Here is a 23,664-nt window from a genome sequence, read left to right on the forward strand (position 1 = left end):
AGTTGTCCTTCAATGCTTGTGGCACAAATCATTTGTTTTGCATTTTTTAAATTGTTAGGTGAAAGTACAGACTAGTTAGAAAAACACCCTCTCCTCCACAAGTTAAAAATGGGTTCCATGGAAAACACTGAGAATTGGATTCTCCATCTTTCTACTGATGATAATGAAGCAGGATAACTTCTTCAAACTCTATTGAGGGTCAGGAAGATCAAATTGAAAGTAAAACTGTATCTCTTTCAAGCCTTTTTGATGAATTAGCTTCAAATAAGCCTACAATAACAAATCAAAACTTAGAGCAGGTACAAGCGGAGTTAAACCTTGCAACAGAAATACAAGAATCACAATCTAAACTCAAAAGGAGTAAATCCCTAATGGTTAAGTGCAAAAAATAACTTGATCATTATATAGCTTTATAACTACTCACAAGAGGTGATGCTCCATTTCAGTGGTGGAAGAAGACACAGGAGACCTTACCACTGCGTAGTAAACTGGCTTCAAAATATTTAAGTGCACCATCTTCATCTTGGAGGGTGAGAGGCTCTTTAGTACAGATGGTCATGTGTATGAACCTATGAGGAATATGCTGCTTCATGACAATAGAGAAAGTGTAAATGTTTTTACATTACAATTTATAAGTATTCAACTTTAAATACTGAGGAGACTGAGAGCAGAGAAGGCAGGCGGCAAGACTAGAAGAGGTAGTAGAGCAGCAGGTGCAGCAGTTCAGCTTATAGTTATTCTCTCTTTTTTTTTTTTTCTTATCTAATTGTTTAATTATGTTCATTTAAGAATTAGAAATTGTATTTTGTAATTTTAAAAAGCCATAATAGTAATTAACAAATGTTAAGTTAAATTAGCAGTTACTATGTTAATGTGTCAAGGCTATCTGATGAGTCACTTGGCAGTGATGAAATGATTTAAATTTAATAGGAAAGAGAAAAGTAAATAATCGGTTACCGATTAATCGGCAAAGTGGTCGATTACATGTCGATTAATCGGTACACCCTTAGACTCAATGTGGTATCATCTCCTTTAACTTAGCACTTTTAAAGATGGGACTTTTTTGGTTTGGCCACACTGCGTGCTGCAACGCAGGAGAGTTCATCCACAAAGCAAGAACCACTCTGAGATTGGTAAAGATGCCCGGGAGGTCAGCTAATGACGTGGTTAACTGATGTCAAGCCTATCTCCGATTCACAGCTGTTTCTAGGACAAGTTGCCTGTAACTATCTTTACTGCTGTGGACTGTCATGTGTGGTCTGTATTCATTTATGATGCTGTGTGTTCTATGGGAGGAGCTGGCTTAACCCATCCTGGGTGAATGCCGCCCAAGTCAAAATCTAATACAAACCAATGACATGACATTTGTAGTAGCAATGAATCTAGAGGTTGTCTGTTCTCTTTTCTCTTAGTAATAGTATATCGATTTTTTGGGGGAAAATTGCCTGGACATTCCTATCGGTATGTCCTGGTAGACATGCCTCAGACAGTAAGCAATAAACTCATTTTACCCATAAGAGCCTGACAGATACAAGGTTTATTCCTTCTCAAAAATGACCAAGATTCTGTCTGTGTCGAGGACGTATCCTTGACTGGTATAAATATAACCTACTCTCAGTGTACCTTTGGTTTATTTAAATCTGTTTGTCTTCTTCAGGTGACCTACGCTGGCCATATTGGTCAGTTGTTTTGCTGTGAAAAGAATAATTGCAATGACCACAAATTAGCAGGCCCCGTCCCACCAGCCATGACGACTTGTTACCAGGGGACAAAATATAACGGAACCGTCCAAGGTAAGCTGCTGCTGCTACTATTTTGGGGACTTTCAAAAAAAGGAATTTAATCCTTGTCACTTTTTTTTTTTTTTTACAAACTTGATAAAATTTCCACACTGCATGAATAAATCATAGTAAATATATACATACTAGTGGATTTATCAGTTTGCCTGAGGAGCACCTAGGACAATAAGATATCAGTAAATTATTTCATTTTGAATAAATGAGATAAAGAATCTCAAACTCTTGCGCTGGTCTTTTTGTTCTTTGCATTATCACTGTTTCTCTGAACTGTGTCATCTAGTGGTTGGTGATCGTCTGTTCAACTGCAACAAATACAATTTCTCATGCATGAATAACACAAGGAGACGTTTGCTGAGTTCTCCATCTGATCAACTAGTCTGTGACAAGGATGGAGCGCCCTTGGAACAAACTTTGCACAAATCTTCCACGTCTTCAGTTCCTCACGAATAATTGTGTGTACAGTTCCCACACTGACATCAAACTGTGCACTTATTGTCTCTATAGACACACGATGGTCCTTATCCATGAAATTCTTTATTTGGCCAATCAACTAGAATGTTCTGACTTCCTTACTCCTCCCACACCTCATCATCCCTCACAGACTCCCTGCCTTCCTGAATCTCTTATGCCCCTCAAAAATTGATGCATGATTCACGCAGTCTGAAGGATTTCATACGTTTCTGTGGCATTTTTTCCGAGTTTAAAACAATTTTATTGCATATTATTCTTCTAAAATGTTCTCGCGTTCAGATTGCATTTTTGAAATTCACCATTTGTAACAATCCAGCTTTTGTATTCCGATTCCTGAAGTTGTAAACTAGTTTCATGTGAGTGCTTTAAATAAAAGTGCCCAGACGAAAAAAGTCTGGTCATTTATTAAATGCATGTCTAATAGTGATCACTCTCCCACCCCACCTCACCATATTTGTTTTGTTTGTGAAAATATATGCTGATGTTAGATTGGTTTTTATGGTAATCAAAAAAATAAAAACAATTCTATAACAAAATGTTTAAAGGTTTTTGATGAATCTGAATTGGGAATTTCAAAGAGAATCAGTAATGTATTGGAATCAAGACGTGCGAATCGTTCCATCTGTACTTCTAACTAATCATACGCATCCATTATATTTTTTTTAATAAAACTATGAAGACATAAAGAATTTAAACCCTAAAATCTTAACCCCAAACAAAAATTTTATTTTCATTTCAAAATGTCTAATTATAAAATGTAAATGAATTAGAAACATGACTGTTCTGTTTATTAGAAATTAAAAAATTTGTTTTCATGTGTTAGTCCAGATAACAATTATCACATTGTATAAATCAAAACTGCTTCAAATGAAAAATGTGTACAAACATATCATCTTGTGGTAAATGAAAATTTATATCAGCAACAATAGTTCAAATCTGCTTTAACATTGGATAAAGTTCCATTATAATCTCAAATAACATAAAGAGATGCTGCTTTGACATCATAAGATACATTTCAACAGCTAATACATTGAATCTTCATGATATGATCCATAGCACAATCTAGTCAGATTTTCTTCTAATAATAAATTAATTAAAAAATCTGTAAATTTCAACCAGATATCCAAAGTATAATCTCTGAACGTATATACCATTCACTGGACAAAACAGGGGAGGGAAGAACGGTAGCCCTAGATATATCTAAGGCTTTTGATAGGGTATGGTATGATGGTTTTCTCAGGAAAATCAGATCATATGGTATCACTAGAAGAATACATAACGTAATTAAATCCTTAATAGAAGAATCCAGGTTGTCCTCGACGGTTGTACATCTAAACAATATGATATAAATGTGGCAGTACCTCAGGGGTCTATCCTTGAAACTTTATTATTCCTAATATTCATAAATGACCTCCTTGATAAAATCATCTCAGAGTATATTTGCTAACAACACCACGCTCTATAACAGGTATTAGGGGAAAACAAATGAATATGTATCTAACAAAATGGCAGAAACACTAAAGGATGACCTCCAATCTGTAGTGGAATGGGGGACAAAAATGGATGGTCGCATTCAATGCTGCCAAGACTAAACTTGTTTCCTTCAATAACTACAAGAAACCTTCTCTGCCACTAATAGCAATGGCCAAGAACACATTACTTGAAAGTACTTCCTTTAAATGCTTTCGCCTAACGTTCACAGGGAGCATTCGTTGGAACAGATACATTGAGAGCATTGCCAAGGCTGTTGCGAACAAGGTGGGCTCCCTCTACCGTGCTAGAAAACTAATGACACCTGAAAGTATCCTGCACTTCTATAAGGCCACTATTCGCCCATGTATGGAGTATTGTTGTCATATTTGGACTGGTGCATCTGCTACTAGTCTCTCACTCTTGGACAGGGTTCAACCTAATAGGTACTGAACTGTCATCTAAGCTTCAGCCTCTGTCCCATCAATGAAATGTTGCATCCCTTTGCCTGTTCTACAAGTATTTTAACGATGAATGCTCTGACGACAAACCCCTGACAAACAGCTAAATCCTGTCCCTACACAGTAGAGATCCCTAGGTTTAATAAAGCCTTCTACTCCAATAGTTTCTTCTCCAGAACTGCTAGACTTTGGAACTCCCTTCCGGGATTCTGCTTTCCCAACTGTACTGATATGCAGAAGTTCAAGTGTAATGTGAACAGACATCTTGCTGTTCATCTCCCTTCATAATGTCTCTGCAACTTATGTTCCCCACAGTAGCCCCTACTTCAAAGTGGCACTGTGTCTTGTTTAGGGTGAAAATTGAATTAAAAAAAAATGTAAAAACAGACGGAACGCAATTCAATAATAGAGATAAAAAATTTATTCACTAAATTGGAAAACTCTTTAAAAAAAAAAGAAGTATTGCATACATAAGAAGTGGCAATTACTGGTTATAAAAAGGAAAAGTTTGTGTACAAAGAAACACTCGTCTAGCTGAAACCACTATCAATAAATTCCCCCCACTCTTTATTTGTGCCTAAACTGAAACGTAGATTCCATGAACAAAGCTTCTTTCTTAGAACTGCACGCCTGTGGAACCCTTTTCCATTTGCGTGCTTTCCAGCTAACTACAATATGGTCATCTTCAAGTCCAACGTAAACAAGTTTTTTGATGAGCCACCCCCTTAAGTATTCCAATTTACCAAATTTCCACTACTAATGATTACTACGAGATTGTCTCATTGACTACCGTACATTCATTAACCTTTATCCTTGAATGGCATCTGGCCTTGATAATAGGAGACTTATTTGTAAAAAAGAAAAATTAAAAAATTAAAAAAAATTGGAGATGGATGAGAATTTAGATATGGAGCAAGTATATTTTGCTTGTAAAACGCTTTCTGATGCCATTGCAGCACACGATGGAACAGATGTGTCTTCAACGTATGGTCTCAACCAACCCAACATGCAACAAAATCTCATCCCTTTACGGTTGAAGTCTCGAGATGCCGGAAAGCCTTCTACTCTAATAGTTTCTTCCCTCAAATTACCAGACTTTGGAATTATCTCCCTGTTTCCCGCTTTTCTTGAAAAATAAAAATAAATAAACAAAATATTGCATCCTGAAATTGAAGAGAATTTCCCTATGATTCCCTGTTTGTTTTGTTTTTTCGGTCTCCTAAACTAGGTTGATTTGTGATACTTTTACTAAAATGACTGGATTCGGCATTAAATCACCAGAAAATACTTGTAAAACAAAACTTTGAAACAAAATACTTTCTACGACCTGAACACTAAACGGAAACTAATTATTTTTTTGATTGTTTGGACTGTTGTTCTTATCTTAGTTGTTTTTTCTACAACGTTTTGGGTGATGTAGCCTCCAACCATCTTCAATGGGACAATATCGTAGTAATCGTTAATAATGGGGATCTGATATCAGATCCCCATTATTAACGATTACTACGATATTGTCCCATTGATTACTGTAAACACAATAACCTTTATCCCCGAGTGGCCTCCGTGCCTTGATAAGTGGTGACTTCCATATGAATAAAAAATAAATGTTAAGGGGTTGGGCTTTCTGTGGTGGCCTCGACTCGCAGTGCAATCTAATACATATCATAGCACCTTTATTCAGCTAGTCTAAAGTCACTCTATGGTGAGTTAGCAGAGAAACCCGACATTGCCCAGAATTGAATAAGGATCGATGAATGCTCCATGCAGCATTTGTCATCAAAATCTGTATTGCACTGTAGAGAGGCCTCTATTGATTTTATAAAATTATTTTGATATGATAATTTGAATTAAAGTTTAAAATTCAAAAATCAAATATCATGATTTAATTGTGCTTTAAACAGAAACATTTATGTTGAATATGCCCCTGCTTATCAAAGAAGCTACTGTTTATTTTTATATGCCGTGGCCGTTCTGCTTGTGTGGTAATAAAACTTAAATGCACTTATGATGTTAGGCTGTATAAAGGTGTTAACTTTGGTTAAAATCAAACTTTTCCTTTTTTAAACAGATTTTTGGTTATTGATTTTCAATACTTATCAGAGGCATTCTGATACAAAACCTATCTAAGAACACTTCCAGATACATAAATTATATTTGTGTGAAATTTTATAAAAATCAGCCGAGCCATTTCAAAGTTCATAAGGAACGAATTCGCATGTACATACGCACAGTGCCTTTTATATAAAAGTAGATAACAGTAGGCAAAGAGTAACTCTCTTATGTGTATGGACATAGTGGTTATAGAAAACCCCCTATTCTTTACTAGCAGGGATACCTAGTGTTTGGAGGTGTGAAAAAAAAATGTGGTAGTAGGCAGGCAAGCTTGAACCTGTGACGCGAAGGCGGAAAAGAAAGTGAAAGAAAATGTGATATCTTACCGCTACGAGGCGACAGGAAGTGAAAAGCGTTCAAATTTAGCAATGTTAATCAAAAAGTTGACTTGCTAAGTGAATGAGTGAAATGAAGGTTGGCTGAAGGCCAGTTCAGCTTTCTGCAGTTCCATCTATTTGTTTCCCAACGATGTTGGGGAAAACCAATTCCCACAAAAAGGGAGTGTCCAAATGAATAGGAATCTGCCTTTGCTTTCGATTAGTTTCGCTTTTATACGAAAAACATGCGACAGGAAGGAATAGAGTGAATTTTGTAAAAGTCGCTCAAATAAAAGATAGACGACCTTCGTTGGTAAATCGGAGATATTATAATCTAGGGAGTATATAAAAAGTTCTAAAAAATAGTACCCCCTCCTTCCCGAGAGCTCCAACGAAAAAAGCTTTTGCTGGATATACAAAAACGCGGCGCCACGTTTGCGTTTTATATATATATATATATATGTGTGTATGTATATATATATATATATATATATATATATATATATATATATATATATAGGTGGTCCTTCTAATTGCTGTGGCAATCAACAATGAACAAATGTTTAAACGTGGCAGCATCATCATGTATGATGACTGAAAGTTTCATTGCTTCATTTAACGGAGAATCATTAATTGTAGATGTTATCAGTTGCTAAATATTCAAATCCAGTTCCTGGAACAAACGAGTCGGATAAATCCAAGAATACGCGACCTGATTATATGCACACAAATAATCAACAGCGGCTGAATGATATACCCGAAGAAGGTATGATGTGGGGAAAGGTGCACTCCAGCAGTGTATACGAACAAAAATATTACAAAAAAAAAGATAAATAAATGATTAATCAGCACAAAAAATTCTTTAACCCTTTCTCTTTTAGTTTTCTTTAACTCTTCTTTCCAGGAGGGACTTCGATAACTGAATGCACGGTAGAAGATGGTTGGTGTGTCCGCAATACAACAAATATCACCACGCCCAGTGGCCTGTCGCTCATCACTGAAATCTACTCGTGTCAACCAATGGAGATGTGCGATTATTACAACATTATAGGCACTCACACTCTGTGTACTAACGTAAGTAAACAAATGTTTTACACAATTTTTCATGGTAGATACTCGACTCTGATCCAAAGCCCATTCTCATCCTGTAAAACATTACCGCTAAAAATTGCCACAAAGAAAATAGAAAGTCTTGGGTTTACTTTCGGTCGCCTCATAACTCTCGCTTCCTTTATTGTGTGCTCGTCGACAATCATGATGATCATTTTTTTATTTGTGTGACCCAACGGGTGTGGGCCCCCAACAGATCGCCGATTCCAAACGATGTGTGTCGTGGATTTTTTTGTTCGACTATTCCTCTTATGGCCGGATCGTCATTTTCTCGCTGGCAAACATCAATGGGAAAACACGTGGTTTCACAAAAGTAGTAATATAATAAATCGTGGAACAAAGAAAGGAAAAACACAAACGCCAATGCTCACATATAATTGACTGTTGGGCTTGTGTGTGTTTTCTCCCCGTTCTATCGATGTTACGTTCGTCTCTATTTCTGTTTCAGTCAACTCTAGAACTGTCCAACTCCCATCCGGCGTGACGGGCATCTAGTTGTCAACTAACTGTCTCCTCTACGTTGGTATCTGAGGTCGCCTCCCCCCTTAAGAGCTCTTTACCTGTCCTTCACATTGTGACCAGACGTGCGTGACCCCGACAGATCGCCGACTAGAAATCCAGCGTTGCATGGGGAGAAGAAACAACGTAATACCGGAAAGAATATATGGTGCTTCTCTAGATTAATCCCTAAGATTAAAAAAGAAAATTACACAAAAACTTAATGTACACAGTAAAATTCATCCAAATTCATACAGAATTTTTTTTATTTAAAAAAAGAAAAATCAAACTCCGTGTACACATATATATACAGAAAGCCATTCTTAACATAGAGATGAGGGTGGCTTTGTTAAATTTTGTGACTGGACGTACGTGGCCCCGACATATCGCCGACTCCCAACGTCGTGTATCGTGGATTTTTTCGTTCGACTATTCTTCTTATGGCCGGATTGTCATTTTCTCGCTGGCGATTGTCGATAGGAACACACACGGTTTCACAAAAGTAGAAATAAAATAAATCGTGGAACAAAGGAAAAACACAAACGCCATGGACGGTTGGACTTGTGTGTCTTCTCCCCGTTCTATCGTTCGTTTGTCAGTTGTCTCTGTTTCGCACTCAACTCTAAAAACTGTCCAGCTGTTGTCGCTATCAACTCCCATCTGCCGTAAACGGCATCTAATTGTCAACTGACTGTCTCCTCTGCATTGGTATCTGAGGTCCCCTACCAGAAGCTGCCCTTCCCTGTTTTATCTGTAGGTTTCGATTGTCAGTGTCAAATCTAAAAAGGCTCGATCTAAAAATACCTAGCGATTCATTGTTTGTTACTTCCTATTGTTGATTGTAGAACGTTTCCTATTTCTTTGTCTATTGCCTCCCCTCTCAGCTCTTATTGGCTCAAGTCCACCTCAGGTCCACTTTATAGTATCACATTTGTAAAAATAAAATGCCAGAAAGAATGTTATCAAAGCGAAATAAATATTTACAGATAAAATAATTTAACGCAGACAAAAATGTTAACTTGGTGACAAAAAATATTAGAATATAAACAAAATGACGTAACGAGATACATTTAAAAATACACGTGTCAGTTGGTGAAGGGTTGGGAGTCAGTTAGCAGATCCAGTCAGTAGTTAGGGGAAGGACGGTCGTGGGCAGTTTAATGGTTCCGACTAGAAAATGTTGATAGTAAGTCTAAGACCAGCATTGCAGCTTTCCCACCGGGAAAACATCTGAAAAAAAAGTAAATCCCACCGTACAAATCTTTGTTTGTAGCTTTTCTGAGGATTCGTCAAATCAAGATCGACCCAAGATGAAGCAGGTATGTTTTTGTCATTGGATGATGTAAACTCCAAGAGACTGTTATTTTGGTCCCCCAATTTATCAGAGAGGGACCTATGTTTTCAGTGGCGTCCGTCCGTGATGATTGCCGGATAACTGTTTATTAGTTTTTCCTGAAATTTTGCCACAAATTGTATTTCATTAAATAGATGGGCACAGTGAAAAAATTTTTTTTGCAAAAATTCCTGTTGCGCGTCCCCAGTGGCTCAAAAGAGGTTAAAAAAAAAAAAAAATGCCCCCAAATTGCGAATAATGACACGTTTTGCTCCATAACTTTTGATCCATCCATTAGATTTTTCTGAAACTTGGCCAAAATGTGGAGACCATTGTTCTTAATATAAATCCAGTATGGGTGACCCTGGAAAAATTCTGGACTGCGTCTACAGGGACTATCGGTGCTAAAAACGCTCTTTTTTTTTTTTTTTGTGGCTCTTTTTTTCATATTTCTCAATGAAAACTTAATATGTCTGATTATGTAGTGGCTTTTACGGGGGTTAACTCAAATATACATGTATTAAGGCCTGAAACCACCATTATGATGTTGCATCCCTCTGCCTGTTCTACAAATACTTTAATGGTGAATGCTCTGACGAACTGCAAACACTTGTACCTCCCCGACGTAACTACCCCCGACAAACCCGACAAGCTACTGAGTCTCATCCCTTTACAGTAGAGATCCCTAGGTGCAAGAAAGCCTTTTACTCCAATAGTTTCTTCCCCAGAACTGCGGGTCTTTGGAACTCCCATCCGGCATTCTGCTTTCCCAACTGTACTGATATGCAGAAGTTCAAGTGTAATGTGAACATACATCTTTCTACTCATCTCCCTTCATAATGCCCCTGCTAATTAAGTCCCTGATAGTAGCCCCCTGCTTCAAAGTGGCACTGTGCCTTGTTTGGGGTGAAAATTGAATAAAAAAAAAAAATTAAAAAAATAAAAAAAAAAAAATTATCCATTTACACTGGGATTCGGTATCACTAGGAGGCTCAAAAGAGGTTAAAAATAGCCAAAAATTACACTTTTTGCCACATGGCATTTGATCCATTCATGAGATTTTCCTGGAACTTGACCAAAATCTGGAGGCCATTGTTCTTAATATAAATTCGGTATGGGTGACCTTGGCAAAATTCTGATTCGCATTCTTCTGGGACTTTCAGGGCTAAAAAAAACATGCCTTTTTGGAGCTCTTTTTTCATATTACTCAAAAACTTGATATTTATGTCTATATAGTGGTTTTCCATGGTGTTGAATTCAAATATACATGTCGTAAGGCATGAAATTGCACCGTTTGTTCATTTTCACTGGGATTCAGTGTTCCCAGGAGCTCCAAAGGTGTCACAAATGCCTCCAAATTGCAAAAAATGACACTTTTTACCCCATAATTTTTGCCCCATCCATTAGATTTTTCTAAAACTTGAGGAAAATGTGAAGGTAACGTTGGCCTTTCATATTTCTCACGTTCATCATTTCTTCACTATTTTTTTGTGGCGTCATCTCACATGCAGCACCAGAGGGGGACCACGCATGCGCGGCTTGTCTCTCTTAATGTTATAATTGTTATGTTCTGTTTAAACAATCACTAGACGATCAAGAGTTACATATCTAGATGATCGTGTGTGTGTGTGTGTGTGTGTGTGTGTGTGAAACCTCCATATATGACGCTTTAGTTCTCACATTCCATGAGTGATGTATCTGACTGTTTTCTGAATCAGAATCCATTCATCTTGCACTTATCATTGGCTAGTTTTACATCTTGAAGTAGTAGCTTTTTCTTTTTCTTAGCTCCTTACATCAAGTGGCTTTATGCCTTGTCTGGAGTGAATTCCATTTAAAAAAAAAATTCTTCCTTTGTGTATCCAGAACTTTCAGAAAAAAGGTTTCTTTTCAAGAACTATTCACAATACCATAGGGTTGCTTTCCAGCTGACTATAACATAATTATTTTAGAGTCCAATGTCAACAAATGCCTGAATAATCCAATTCTGTCCATTTCACACATTTCCAATCCTCTTAAGATGTTGTTCATCACTAACAACCTTGTTAACCCTTATGCTTGAGTCGTCTTCTATTTCTGCAAGAACATCAGATTCCAGAGTTCGACAAGATACACCTGAAGAAACTTGGAGGTTACATCGACCGAAATGTTGTGTGAATAATATCCAAGATGAACAATAGTCTGAATAATTTAAGCATGATCTTTATCTCAAAACTTCAGACATTTATTTCGGCATTTAATTCCTTTGTCAAATTGAACAAAATTTTATTTTTTCTAAATCTTCGCTTAAAGCCCAAAAAACGTTTGAGTTGAATCAATGGAAAAGTGTGAAATCCTTTGGTGATTATTTTTATGAAATTATGATAGACTTGCATATCCCATTGGCTAACTGTACTCAGGTGTCTTGGTTATTCCAGTTGAAGAGATATCCTAAAGATAATACAAAGAGTTTATTTACTTAGTTATGCTTCTACTTTGGAATGATGTAAAAATCAATTTTATAAAAGGCTTCCTAGGTTGATCAGTTGATTCTTGTCTCGAATTCTCCCTAAATAAAAAAAAAAGAAAAAAGAATTCTAAAAACAAAAAAATCATATTCCAAAAATTATATAAATTGATCAGGTAGTTTTATTTTTAAATAAAAAATGAAATTTTATGAGTGTCTGAAGAGTGACTCTTTTACATGCCAGTTTGAAAAATATTTTGTAAGAAACCAAGGGAAATAACTCTACTACTTCATATTAGATTTATGTTGTAATGTTTACAATGTCCACCAATCGGTTAAAAATAATTTTCTGTATAAAAATTACTTGATCAATTTACAATTTACGTATGGAATATTATCTTTTTGTTTTTAATGGCTATGTACATCATACGAGTTTTTCTTTATTTTTGTCTTTTAATATAGTAAGGATTTTGAACAAAAAACAATCAGTTTGTCATGCTCAGATTAAAATTGGTATTTTATTGTTAAATGTATAAACTGAATGCACACATCTTAATATCTGGCTTTTATTTGTTTTACATTTCTCATATTTTAAATTTCATCTTTTTTTTAATTTTTAATTTTCTTTTTCAGACAAATTCCTCCGAAATCTGCTGTTGTCCAGAGAATCGGTGTTTTGCTTTTGCTGCACCCAGTGTTGATGGCGACGAGAGCAGTTCTACCTACGACAGTGTAACATCAACTGCAGAGTCAAATGCAATTGACTCTCCCCACAAGGTTCAACTGATCCGACCCGATATGACCTCGCTTGGTCCAAAGCTGGGCGGCAGCCATCAGACGTGGTTCTTTGTCGGCTGTCTTATTCTCGTCTTCTCTGTCTTCTTCTGTTTGCTAGGCACCGTTATCATGGTCACCGTCCGCTACAGGCAGGGCAGACAGAAGCAGACAGTCACGCTGGCCTACACCCGCATTGCAGCCGACTCTCCCGCAGGCAACGGAGATGAAGACATCCAAATGCTATTAGGGTAGGAATCCACAATGTTGTTCAAATGGGGGAGTGGGGCCGCCACTGGTATCAGGGGTTAGGGTTAGGAAAATTGATTACATGACTGAGTTAATGTTTAGAAACTTGAAAGGTAAATGAGAAAGAAACTTCTTTTTTATGACGTAATACGTGATGTTGTCTTTATTTTTTATTGCTTTTTAGTTTCTTGCGTTGGTTCTACTCGGCGCTCTTCTTCAGGTGTTTTTGTTGCAGTTCATAAGCTGTGAATTTCTGTTCAAAATTCAGTTCTTATTTAGAATTCAACCTAATTAAAAAACAAAAAACGTACACAAAAACCTTTGATATGTATTCATCATGGAACAAAGAGGTCATATTCCAAAAATCACCTAAATTGATCCAGTAGTTTTATTTTTAACTAAGAAAATGAAATTTTATGATGATGCAAAGATTTTCTCACCTGCCATTTAAAAAAGGGGGGGATAAGTCCACAATAATTCAAACATCTGAGATCAGTATATGCTACTTTGTATGGATGCCCAGCGCAAATGGAAAGTCCACGATATTATACCAGATATTACCGTTGAATCTTAGCTGGAAGACAAAGAAGGCATATTTTATTTTCATGTACGCCTGAAAGTGACATTTTTTTTAAAAACTATATTTTTTACATTACGTTTTCGGTGATTGGGAAATCCTACTTATGAAAAAGGAGAAAAGAAGGTGATAACATACTATGAGGATTAAATCAGCGTATATCTACAAATTAATCGGATCAGAGCATGTTATCACCTCTTTTCCTGTTTAATAAATAGGATCTCCCAATCGAATAATTTATAATCTGGAAACCGTGACATTTACGTACGTTAAAGGTACTACAGTATTATCATTCTCAATAGAAAAACAAATTTCAAATGGACACACAACACACAAATTTCAAATGGACACACGAATTTCAAATGGACACACAACACACAAATTTCAAATGAAAAGCTGCCATAATGAAAAAAAAAAAATGGAAATATGTTGGTATTGAGAAAAAGGAAAAAGTGATTTTGTAAATTTTGTTTAGTCACAACTTTCACAGTGATCTAATTTGACTGACCACGTTCCGTAATATATTTTCACATAAGAACACTTTATGAATGAAATATTCTTTTTTTTTTCTTTTCTGCACTATCTTTTTAATCAAAATTATTACTCCACTTATATGTGGAACCGTTTCTTTTCTACTTTCAGGTTTCTGATATGATTAACTCAGTCATTGGTTTATCTTAACAGCATAAAGTGGTGCTTTTTATGTGATACAAAGCTTCTTTTTTGGTCCCATTAGGGAGTCTGAAGGAAGTCACTATTGTCTAAAAAGAGAGAAAAAAAAACATAACTGCACTTAAAAAATGATGATGATGCTTACACCCCCTCCACCCCACCTCTTATCTCTCTCCTCCATAAGATTTTGTTTTTTTAATCAGCTATTTTGTAGGTCCGGGCAAAATAAGCTATTTTGTTGGTTGGTTGGTTCATATTTAAAATCCTTAACTGTCATCAAATAAAGAGAATGATAAATAATGACAGAATGGTTTTTATGTTTTATTTATTCAGTTAATTTGAGTGGAAAGTATCCCTGGACTTAGCCTATTTTAAAAATCTTTTGTGTTTAATAAGTTTGACTCCTAAAATAAGCAATTATTTAAAAAAAAAGAAAAAAAAAAAAAAAGTAAAATTTGAACACCATTTTTAATTAAATCGAGTGAAAGTAACAACACAAATTTTGAAATAACAAAGTTTACAGTTTCAGAAGTTTAAAACTATGCAGGTCGATAGAATATTACATTTTTGATCATTTGGTAACTGTTATTTGTTGTATTTTTGTTTCTTTTCTCCCTTTTCTTTGTTACTTTACATTTGTTAACTATACTACATTTTTGCCAAAATTTGTTTTAAATTGTAATCGGTAAAGAATAAAATAAATTATTTATTCGACCTGCCATTGTCAGCCATGTTTGATCAGCACAGATCACACTAAATGGCATCCTTTATTTATTAGCATAAAATGATCGTTAGTCAGGGCTTGGCTGGCAAGGCCACTAGAACCAACCCTTCGTGCTGAGCTTAGGTGTCTGTAATCATTTCAGTATAGTTGGACGTGCTGGGAATTGCTTCTCACTGTGCCTCACTTACAGATCACTCTTACCCCACCGGCACCCAAAAATGTCAAAAGATCTATTAAAAAAATAACACTTTTAGCAAAACCTGTTTTAATTATGTATTTCACTTGATAGTAATTTTTTTTTAATTAAAGATTTTGTTCAAAAGATTAATGTACATCTGTTTTCCAGTTCTTTTAAAAACAGAATAATTTTCTTTTCTTCGGTACTTGTATAGTTTAATCGAGGTATAAAAAAATGAAAATTTTGAAAAAAGGTTATATTGTACGTATTCGTTTTGGACTAAAGATCTCCGAAAAAAAACTAATTTAATTTGATCGAGTAGTTTTTTTTGTTTTTTGTTTTTACAGTGGAAAAACCTATTTTTATGAGAGCATGACTTCAGTCAGCCATTATGGAAATTGAGAACATGCCACGGGGAGATAACTCGATGTAAAGCGCCTACACTCCCTCCCCATCTTTATTACTAGCTTTTCTTCCTAAAAATCAAACCTTTTGCTCGGTATCATAACAAATTGTTTTTTCGCTGTAAAAAAAAAAAAAACTTTAGTGAAATTTTTTTCCAGACAACTTCGTTCCATAACGGATATGTACAATATAACCTATTTTCGATATTTTCATTTTTTAATGTCTTGAACTTTACAATTACCTTTTCTTTGTTTTTAATTAAAGATAAAAATATCATTAAAGCTGAAATTAATACTATTATATAATACTAAATTAATACTATACTATTAATAGTTAAATTAATACAATACTATTAATAGTTAAATTAATACAATACTATTAATAGTTAAATTAATACAATACTATTAATAGTTAAATTAATACAATACTATTAATAGTTAAATTAATACAATACTATTAATAGTTAAATTAATACAATACTATTAATAGTTAAATTAATACAATACTATTAATAGTTAAATTAATACAATACTATTAATAGTTAAATTAATACAATACTATTAATAGTTAAATGAAGATAAATGTATTAAAGATTTTTTTTACTAAAATTAATGAAGCGTAAAAAGTTTTTCTCAACACTTTCTGGCGAAAAATAAATCCTTCTGTCATTATTTCCTTCATAACTTTATAAACAAATTAAAATGAAAAAGAGATTAAATCAACCAACCGACAAAATAATGGAAGATCAAAAACAAACAAAAACATTTTTTTTTTACCGGGAGTTACTTCCCCTTAAATCAGCTAAAAAATCAAAACTAAAAAATAATTTTTTAAAATTATTTTTCAAAATTTGCTCAACTGTTTATTCGATTTTGCTATCCATTTTCTTTTTATATATATTTTTTTAAACTTAGATTTTTCTTTTTTCTTTTTTTTTTTTAAGCTCTTAGTTTAAAAGGAGTGAAGATTTTCCAGTGTGTATACATCAGTTTATTTTTGAAGAAACCAAAAAATGTGAAAGTGAAAAAAGTTTTAATCCGGAAACGGTTCAAGTAACTTATTTTGCCCTTGTCAATTTTCTTTTAGTTGCATTGATTTATCGAAAACTTAGGCCTTAAATTCAGGAAGTGGGATTGCCACAATGATTTTCATTGGCTGATGCTGAGCGCCCGTGTTGTTTTATCTATTTTTCTGTCAGGCCATTTAGTTTACAATGTTGAATGTAGGAAACATTTTTCTTTTGAGAAATGTTTGGGTTGCTGATAGAGTGACTTTGATGATTTGAAATTTAAAGCTAGTTCATTATTGATGAGTTTGCAAAATGTATTTTATGGTTGATGTATATATTTTTTATTTTACTTCAAAGAGGCCCCTCTTTCTAGAGTTACAATTCATCTCTATTTGAAATACATAGATATTGAAGTTCCTCAAACACTGAGTTGGTCCTGGATATGACCTTAAACTATATCCAGTGGTGAGACCCCAGCTTGCGGGCTTTGGGGAGTGTGGAGTCACACTTTAATTGTCATTGCTCCCAGGTCCACTCTGACCCGGAGTGGTAGTACCTGTTAGGGTCCCAACTATGGGTTAAATAGAAACCAACTTGAAAACAACAAATATATTCTATTAAAAAATTGTTCTTCAAAATCTTTGGATTCGGCATTAAATAACCTGAAAGGGTTGATATGCCATAAAAAAAAAAAAAAAAAAAAAAACAACCAAACACCGAGATAGTCAAGAAATTGAGAACATCCCTCCCTAAATAACCATTTAAATATGTTTTAGTATATTTCTTTGTGGTTTGACTGGATCCCAGGACAAGAATTCATCTATTCTGGTAGAGTATCCAGTTTCACGCTGCTACTTAAGGCAACTTGGAAAAGGTACACCATTCCTCAGAAAAGATAGTATCGGTTGGCCGTACTGAAAGGATCTTATTTGGACCACGAATACTGTAGGTTTACTTGTAGGGAAAATTATCCTCATGCTAGGTTGTCCTGACAAACCCCCCAAACAGAGAGGCCTTAGACACTCGAGGACAGTGTCTAGTAGGCATTCAAGTTTGTGTATATGGAATATAATCATCCAACGTTAATAACATATTTTTGAAGTAGGTCTGTCTTATTTGAGTGCCATTTTGGGTGCCTCTTAACATAACACTCTCCAATAAGTGAAAATTCTGATTCATGAGAGGAAGGATTCTAGACATAAATTTTAGTAACATTATATCTTGATTTTCATCTTTGTAAGGGGAGAAAAGTCTAGAATTTTGAGAATTCTACCCATCATGGAATTATTTTAAAGTTATGGCTTACATCAGGGTGTGTGTGATTAACGTATAATGGATATCATGAAGGTCATTTTCACACTAATATTTTTGAGAAAGGTATGAACCTTAGTACTATGGTTAAAATAAACTTTTACAATGAATCGTTTACAATAGATGGATTGTGCTTTGAAAGATGGAATAATACAAAAAAGGGGGTTGATATGCCATAAAATAGAGAAACCAAAATTAAAAATTAACATACATTTATTAACCTCTTATCCTAGAGTGGCTTTCAGGCCTTGATAAGTGGTGACTTTTAAGTAAAAAAAAAAAAGAAAAGAAGTGTTTGTGATTTTTATTTTAGCTATTTTAATGGACTAAACTTGATGAAAAGTTTTTATTGGAAGGAGGTATACAAAATTTGAAATTATGAAGAATCAAAACGCTTTTATTTCTTCGTTACTTAAGATTTTTTAAACTAAAAAAAAAGACTTGAATGGAATACCTTTTTGTGTCTTATTTTAATTTTAGTGGATTTAATGCTTAATATTATTTTTGTATCCAAAAATATTCTGATCTATATGCACAGCATTTAACACGGGGCAATGTCATTTTGGAAGAGAAAACAAAAAGGAAACGATATACTTGAGTTTGGGAATTTTCTGATTTGGGAATTTGTGTTATTCGAACAACTATTCGCATTTTGATTGTTATTATCGCAATGTTTCAGCGAATGTAAATTTCAACCTTCTTGAGATGCACCTTTTTGAACTCGAGAACTTAAACGATTCAAAATTCCGATTGAAGAGTTTAAAAAAAAAAATGCACTTAAAGAAGGTCAACGGTTACATCTAAAACATTGCTAAAAAAAAAAAAATGAGAATTCCAAATAATCATTGGTTGCTACTATTATTTTTCTTTACAAAAAAATTTGAAGTGCATTATAAATGTACCAGAATTTTCGTTTTGTTAGGCCATTCCGGTTTTTACTACGTCTCTAATCCTAACACATATTTTACTTCATTTGGATGAAGAAATCAACCTAAGATGGATACAACATCAATTTGCTAACTCTTTTTCTTTCACACCATTAGTGGGTATCCATTTTGTTAAACCATCCAATTTCATTTTAATAAAAATTCATCAACACACACCTTTAACTCACTAATTTTACACCTGCTGCGTCTGTAAACCACCAGGTAGTGTTAAAAACATAAAATTCTTTTCTTTATTGGAAATGTTTACGTTTAACACAATGCTACTATTTGAATTTGCTTGTGAAGCAATAACTAGGGTTAAATTAAAGCAAAATCTATATATAAAGCTGAACATATGTGTCTAGTAAGATATAATCTCAAAATAAAGGGAGATTACCATTAGCAAGTGCAGTGTAAAGAAATTGATGTCATGCAACGTATAAATATTAATAATCGTTTCTTTATTTTCACTTTAAAATATTAGTTGGGACGGGGGGGGGCAGCTTTGCACAGTCGTAAAATATGTTTAAATATGATATTTTGATTTGTCCAGATTTCCTAAATATTATTATAATCGTGATTTTAAAAGAAAACGTATTTGGGTCCCATCAGCTAGAATCGAAACAGAAAGCAAAGTTGTAGTATTCAAAGCTGGTGACGTTACCACTGTATCAACGTGATACGCATATGAGCTGATTAAAATAAACTTAGATGAATGAGTGAGAGAGAAAGAGTGAGTAACTGAGAGATAGAGAGAAAAAAAGAGTGTAAAATAGATATAAACTGTAACAGAGAGAAGTAGGAATGTTTAACGATTTTATTTAAATTTTGACCCCTTAAAAACTAGTTTAACCCATAAAAGAACTGTCCATAAAAAATCTGATCATTTGAGGTCCCTAGCGCCGCTCTGTGACTTTAGTTTTGGAAGAGATAGTTTGAAAATATGAAGACAGACAGACAGACATAGTTTTATAAATTAGATTTATGTATAAGCAGTATTTCCCTGGAAAAGTATCTTTTTTAATGGAAAAAAAGAGTATGCATTCTTGAAATTTTGTCATAATCACGACAAGCAGCTAAATCCCACCTCTTCACAGTAGAGATCTCTAGGTGTAAGAAAACCTTCTGCTCCAATAGTTTCTTCCCCAGAACTGCTAGACTTCGAAACTACCTTCTGTGATTCTGCTTTCCCAACTGTACTGACATGCAGAAGTTCAAGTGTAATGTGAACAGACATCTTGCTGCTTATCTCCCTTCATAATATCCCTGCAACTTATGTCCCCGATAGTAGCCCCCTACTTCAAAGTGGCACTGTGCATTGTTTTGGGTGAAAATTGAATTAAAAACAAAAAAAAAAATATTTAACGCATTCAAATAAGAGAGAAGTAGGAATGTTAAACGATTTTATTTCAATTCAAGAAAAACTAAATAAATTAATAATTTAAAAAATTAAAGAAAACAAACTAAAACTTAATTTTCATTTGTAAAAAAAATATTTGAGAGGTTGCATTATGGAGTTCTTGCTCATTAAGGTAGATTGCTTTGAGCATGGATTGTTCAGATTTGGGGTAATTCCGACACCTGGCATCAAATGTATTATCTACTGTTCTTTAATACAATGGTTAGGGTGTGCATTCCATGATGAAGGTTTCTTGAAGCGGGAATATCTTTTCTCTCTTTTTAGTCATTATGAATGACTATTGACTTATCAATGCAGGCAGACTATAAATGTACATCTATCAAAAGATATATATCTATTATATAAAGCTGAATGTGTGTGTGTGTGTGTGTCTGGCCACGAATAGGCTCCTATATGGTTGACTATTTTAAAAAACTGATTACATATAATGATAGATGTATCGAGACACAGGAATGGGTATGTTTGATCTGGCAGAACAGTGGTTCATTAAAATTGTGGGGTCTGCGTTCATGGCTGGTCCACAAAGTATGGAAATAAAAAAAAATTAAAATATTAAAAAAAAAAAAAACGTTTACAAGTGTTTCTGATATAGATGTACATAAGAATACTTTGATAAGTATGTTTTAACTTAAATAGAGATAGTATAATAAAATTGTGGGGTCTGCGTTCGCGCCTGGCCTTCAGAGAATGGAAATAGGCACAAACTTTGATAAAGACTTTTCATATCTATCTGTGTAAGTATACTCTGATAATTATGTTTGTTTGAAGAAATATGGTATAATAAAATTATGGGGTATTCGTTCGCACCTGACCTCCATAGAATGGAAATATGTCACAAAGTTTAACAAGGTTTTTTAATATAGATCTACAGAATATTGTGATAAGTGTTTCAGTGTGAACAGGTATGGTATAATAAATTATGGGGTTTATCTATTTTATTTTTACTTTCATCATATTTTGCTTTGGTTTTGATACCCCCAAATTCAACCCAAATTTACAACCCTTCCTTTTCATAACCTATCATACTTTCATAAATCAGAGTCCATTTTCTGTAGGCTGTTTTTGAACCCAGTCAACGATGGGTACTTTTACTAGTATATATATATATGATGATTGCAACGTCTTGTCAGACGAGTGCCACTCCCTCAGACACTTAAAGTCCATAAGTTCAAAAATGACTTCCATCACCACAAGACCATTTTAATAGACAAATGCCGAGTGAGTATCCATACACAGATGATGTTACAGAGTCTTAGTTTTGTACGACAACTAAGTCTCTCTCAGTTCAAAATGTTGAGATCCAGCAACAAGCAAGAGCAAGATAGCCAGCAATAAGTTAAACTGCAGACCAGCTTAATGCGGGTACTGATCTCCCGCTTTATGGTTTTTTAAATCAGAGATTTGCTTCTCCTAGAAAGGTTGCCTTCACCACGACTTAGGGGAGCCCTCTCCACCCCAGCACACACATACATACACACAAGCACACGGTGCTAGTTGGCTGTTTACCCTGAAAAAGGGTTCATTCGCCCTTTGGAAGGTCTTGTTTTTAATCATTCAGGGAGACTAGTCACCCTCCTCACCAAACAAGTCTGGTGGGGGAACCAGTTTAGTCGCCGGTGACCTGACCATGAGGCAGGTAGTACTGGGTTACATGGTACCAGTAGCATATGACATGACCTGACATAAATATATATACATACATACATACATACATAGAGTGGAGTTCCAAAGGTAATGCCTCCTATTAATTCCGTCCGAATGGATCAAAGGTGATTGCAAATTTGCATTGCAATAAGGACTTAGCTTATACATTCATCACCTGAAAGTTTCATTTCTCTGTTGCAGATATTGACAGTATGAGACTCTAAGAAATAACCCCTGTTATGGGCATGTGTCAGAAGCTGAGATGCATCTATGAATTCCTGACAAAAGTGTCTCGACAATTGTGGTGACTATGTGGAGAAATAAATTCTGGAGGACAAAAGGTCACTTGTTTTAATTCTGGTCTTAAGTTTAAAAAACGAAAAAATAAGGAGGCTTTACTTTTGGAGCGACATATATTTATCTATATATGTATATATATATCAGTCTTTGAAAGTTTTTCATGGTAAATAACTGATAATCCTAATGATAATATTAGAACAAGAGTAATTTCTTAGCAAACTAATTTGAAAGTGATTGACTCACAAGCAAATGAAGTTTTTAATGAAGAACTACAATTTGTTTTATATTATACTAGCGGGGGGTACCCGGCGTTGCTCGGTGTTTGGAGGTGTGTGTGTGTTAAAAAAAAATGTTGGCTGGTTGTTTAGAGGTGTAAAAGAAAAAAAAAAAAAAAGTGGCGTGATGTTTGACCTAGTTTTGCGCTGCAAGCCAGTTAGTTTCCCCCCGCCCCATCATTCGTTTTTCGAAGATGCGGCGAGCTGGTGAAAGTCGGGCAAATTAAATACACACGCGACCCCTGTTCTTAAGTCGTAGATATTACGATTTAAACGTGATATAAAAAGTTTTAAGGAGCGAGCCGAGCGAGAAGGCCGATGAAAAAAGCCTTTTGCAGACATACACAAAGAGCAAATATACATGCATATTTTCACTTTTATATATATATATATATATATATATATATATAGATTGTTTTAATTTTTAAAAAATTTCTGAGACTATAATTATAAAACTCTGTGAACCTTGCATGCTTGCATCTTGTCTTCCATGGTAAGGTGATTCTATCTTTCCAAAAAGGAATGACAGGTGAATATATATAGATATATATATATATATATATATATATATATATATCTATATATATATATATATATATTAGTGGCTTGGCAAGCCCACAGGGGAGACAACCAAAGCACCAAAACTGAAGCTGGCCTGCCAGGATACTATATATACAAATATAGGCAAATTTGGGCATATTTTATTGGTTTGACAATATAGGTTCTTTTGTATCAATTGTCATAAAATTTTAACCATAGAATTGTATTATAATCTTCAGAAAGCCTGCAAATTTTCATGTAGTTTCGTCCCATAGAACCAAAGATACAAGCACTTGAGTATTCAATTTGACTACCCGTGTGTATGTGTGTATATATTGGCAGCAAGTCATTATTCAAGCCCGTCTTTGTTGGATAACTTTTCAGTTCGCTGAGCGGTGTTTTTTATTTCGGCTGACACATTGTATATTATGTTGCTTAGTAGTTGTTCAGCTATGTTCTTAAGCGCTTTCAAATTGGTACATCCGATCATTTACTTGATGGAGGCTTGGTGTATTTATAGTTTTTTTAAAAAAAATTTTTTTATTATTGGTTATAAAAGTGAGTGCAGGATGAATAGCAGCAAATTATTTTTAATTTCTTACTTTATATTTTATTTATTTGTTAGTTGTTGAATCCGGTTAGT

General features: G+C 34.5%; 1 protein-coding gene across 1 annotated transcript in view; it reads left to right on the forward strand.

Annotated features, from left to right (window-relative positions):
• LOC145241971 (uncharacterized) overlaps nt 1–23,664 on the forward strand; it is a 161,247-nt gene that overhangs the window by 75,069 nt on the left and 62,514 nt on the right. The window contains exons 3-5 of the mRNA XM_080104839.1: nt 1,658–1,793; nt 7,535–7,704; nt 12,651–13,042. Of these exons, the coding sequence (XP_079960965.1) occupies nt 1,658–1,793; nt 7,535–7,704; nt 12,651–13,042 (698 nt within the window). The remainder of the gene's footprint in view (nt 1–1,657; nt 1,794–7,534; nt 7,705–12,650; nt 13,043–23,664) is intronic.

The sequence above is a fragment of the Euprymna scolopes genome, chromosome 21 (assembly GCF_053919585.1).
Source record: "Euprymna scolopes isolate OS-2025 chromosome 21, ASM5391958v1, whole genome shotgun sequence".
Lineage (NCBI taxonomy): Eukaryota > Metazoa > Mollusca > Cephalopoda > Sepiida > Sepiolidae > Euprymna > Euprymna scolopes.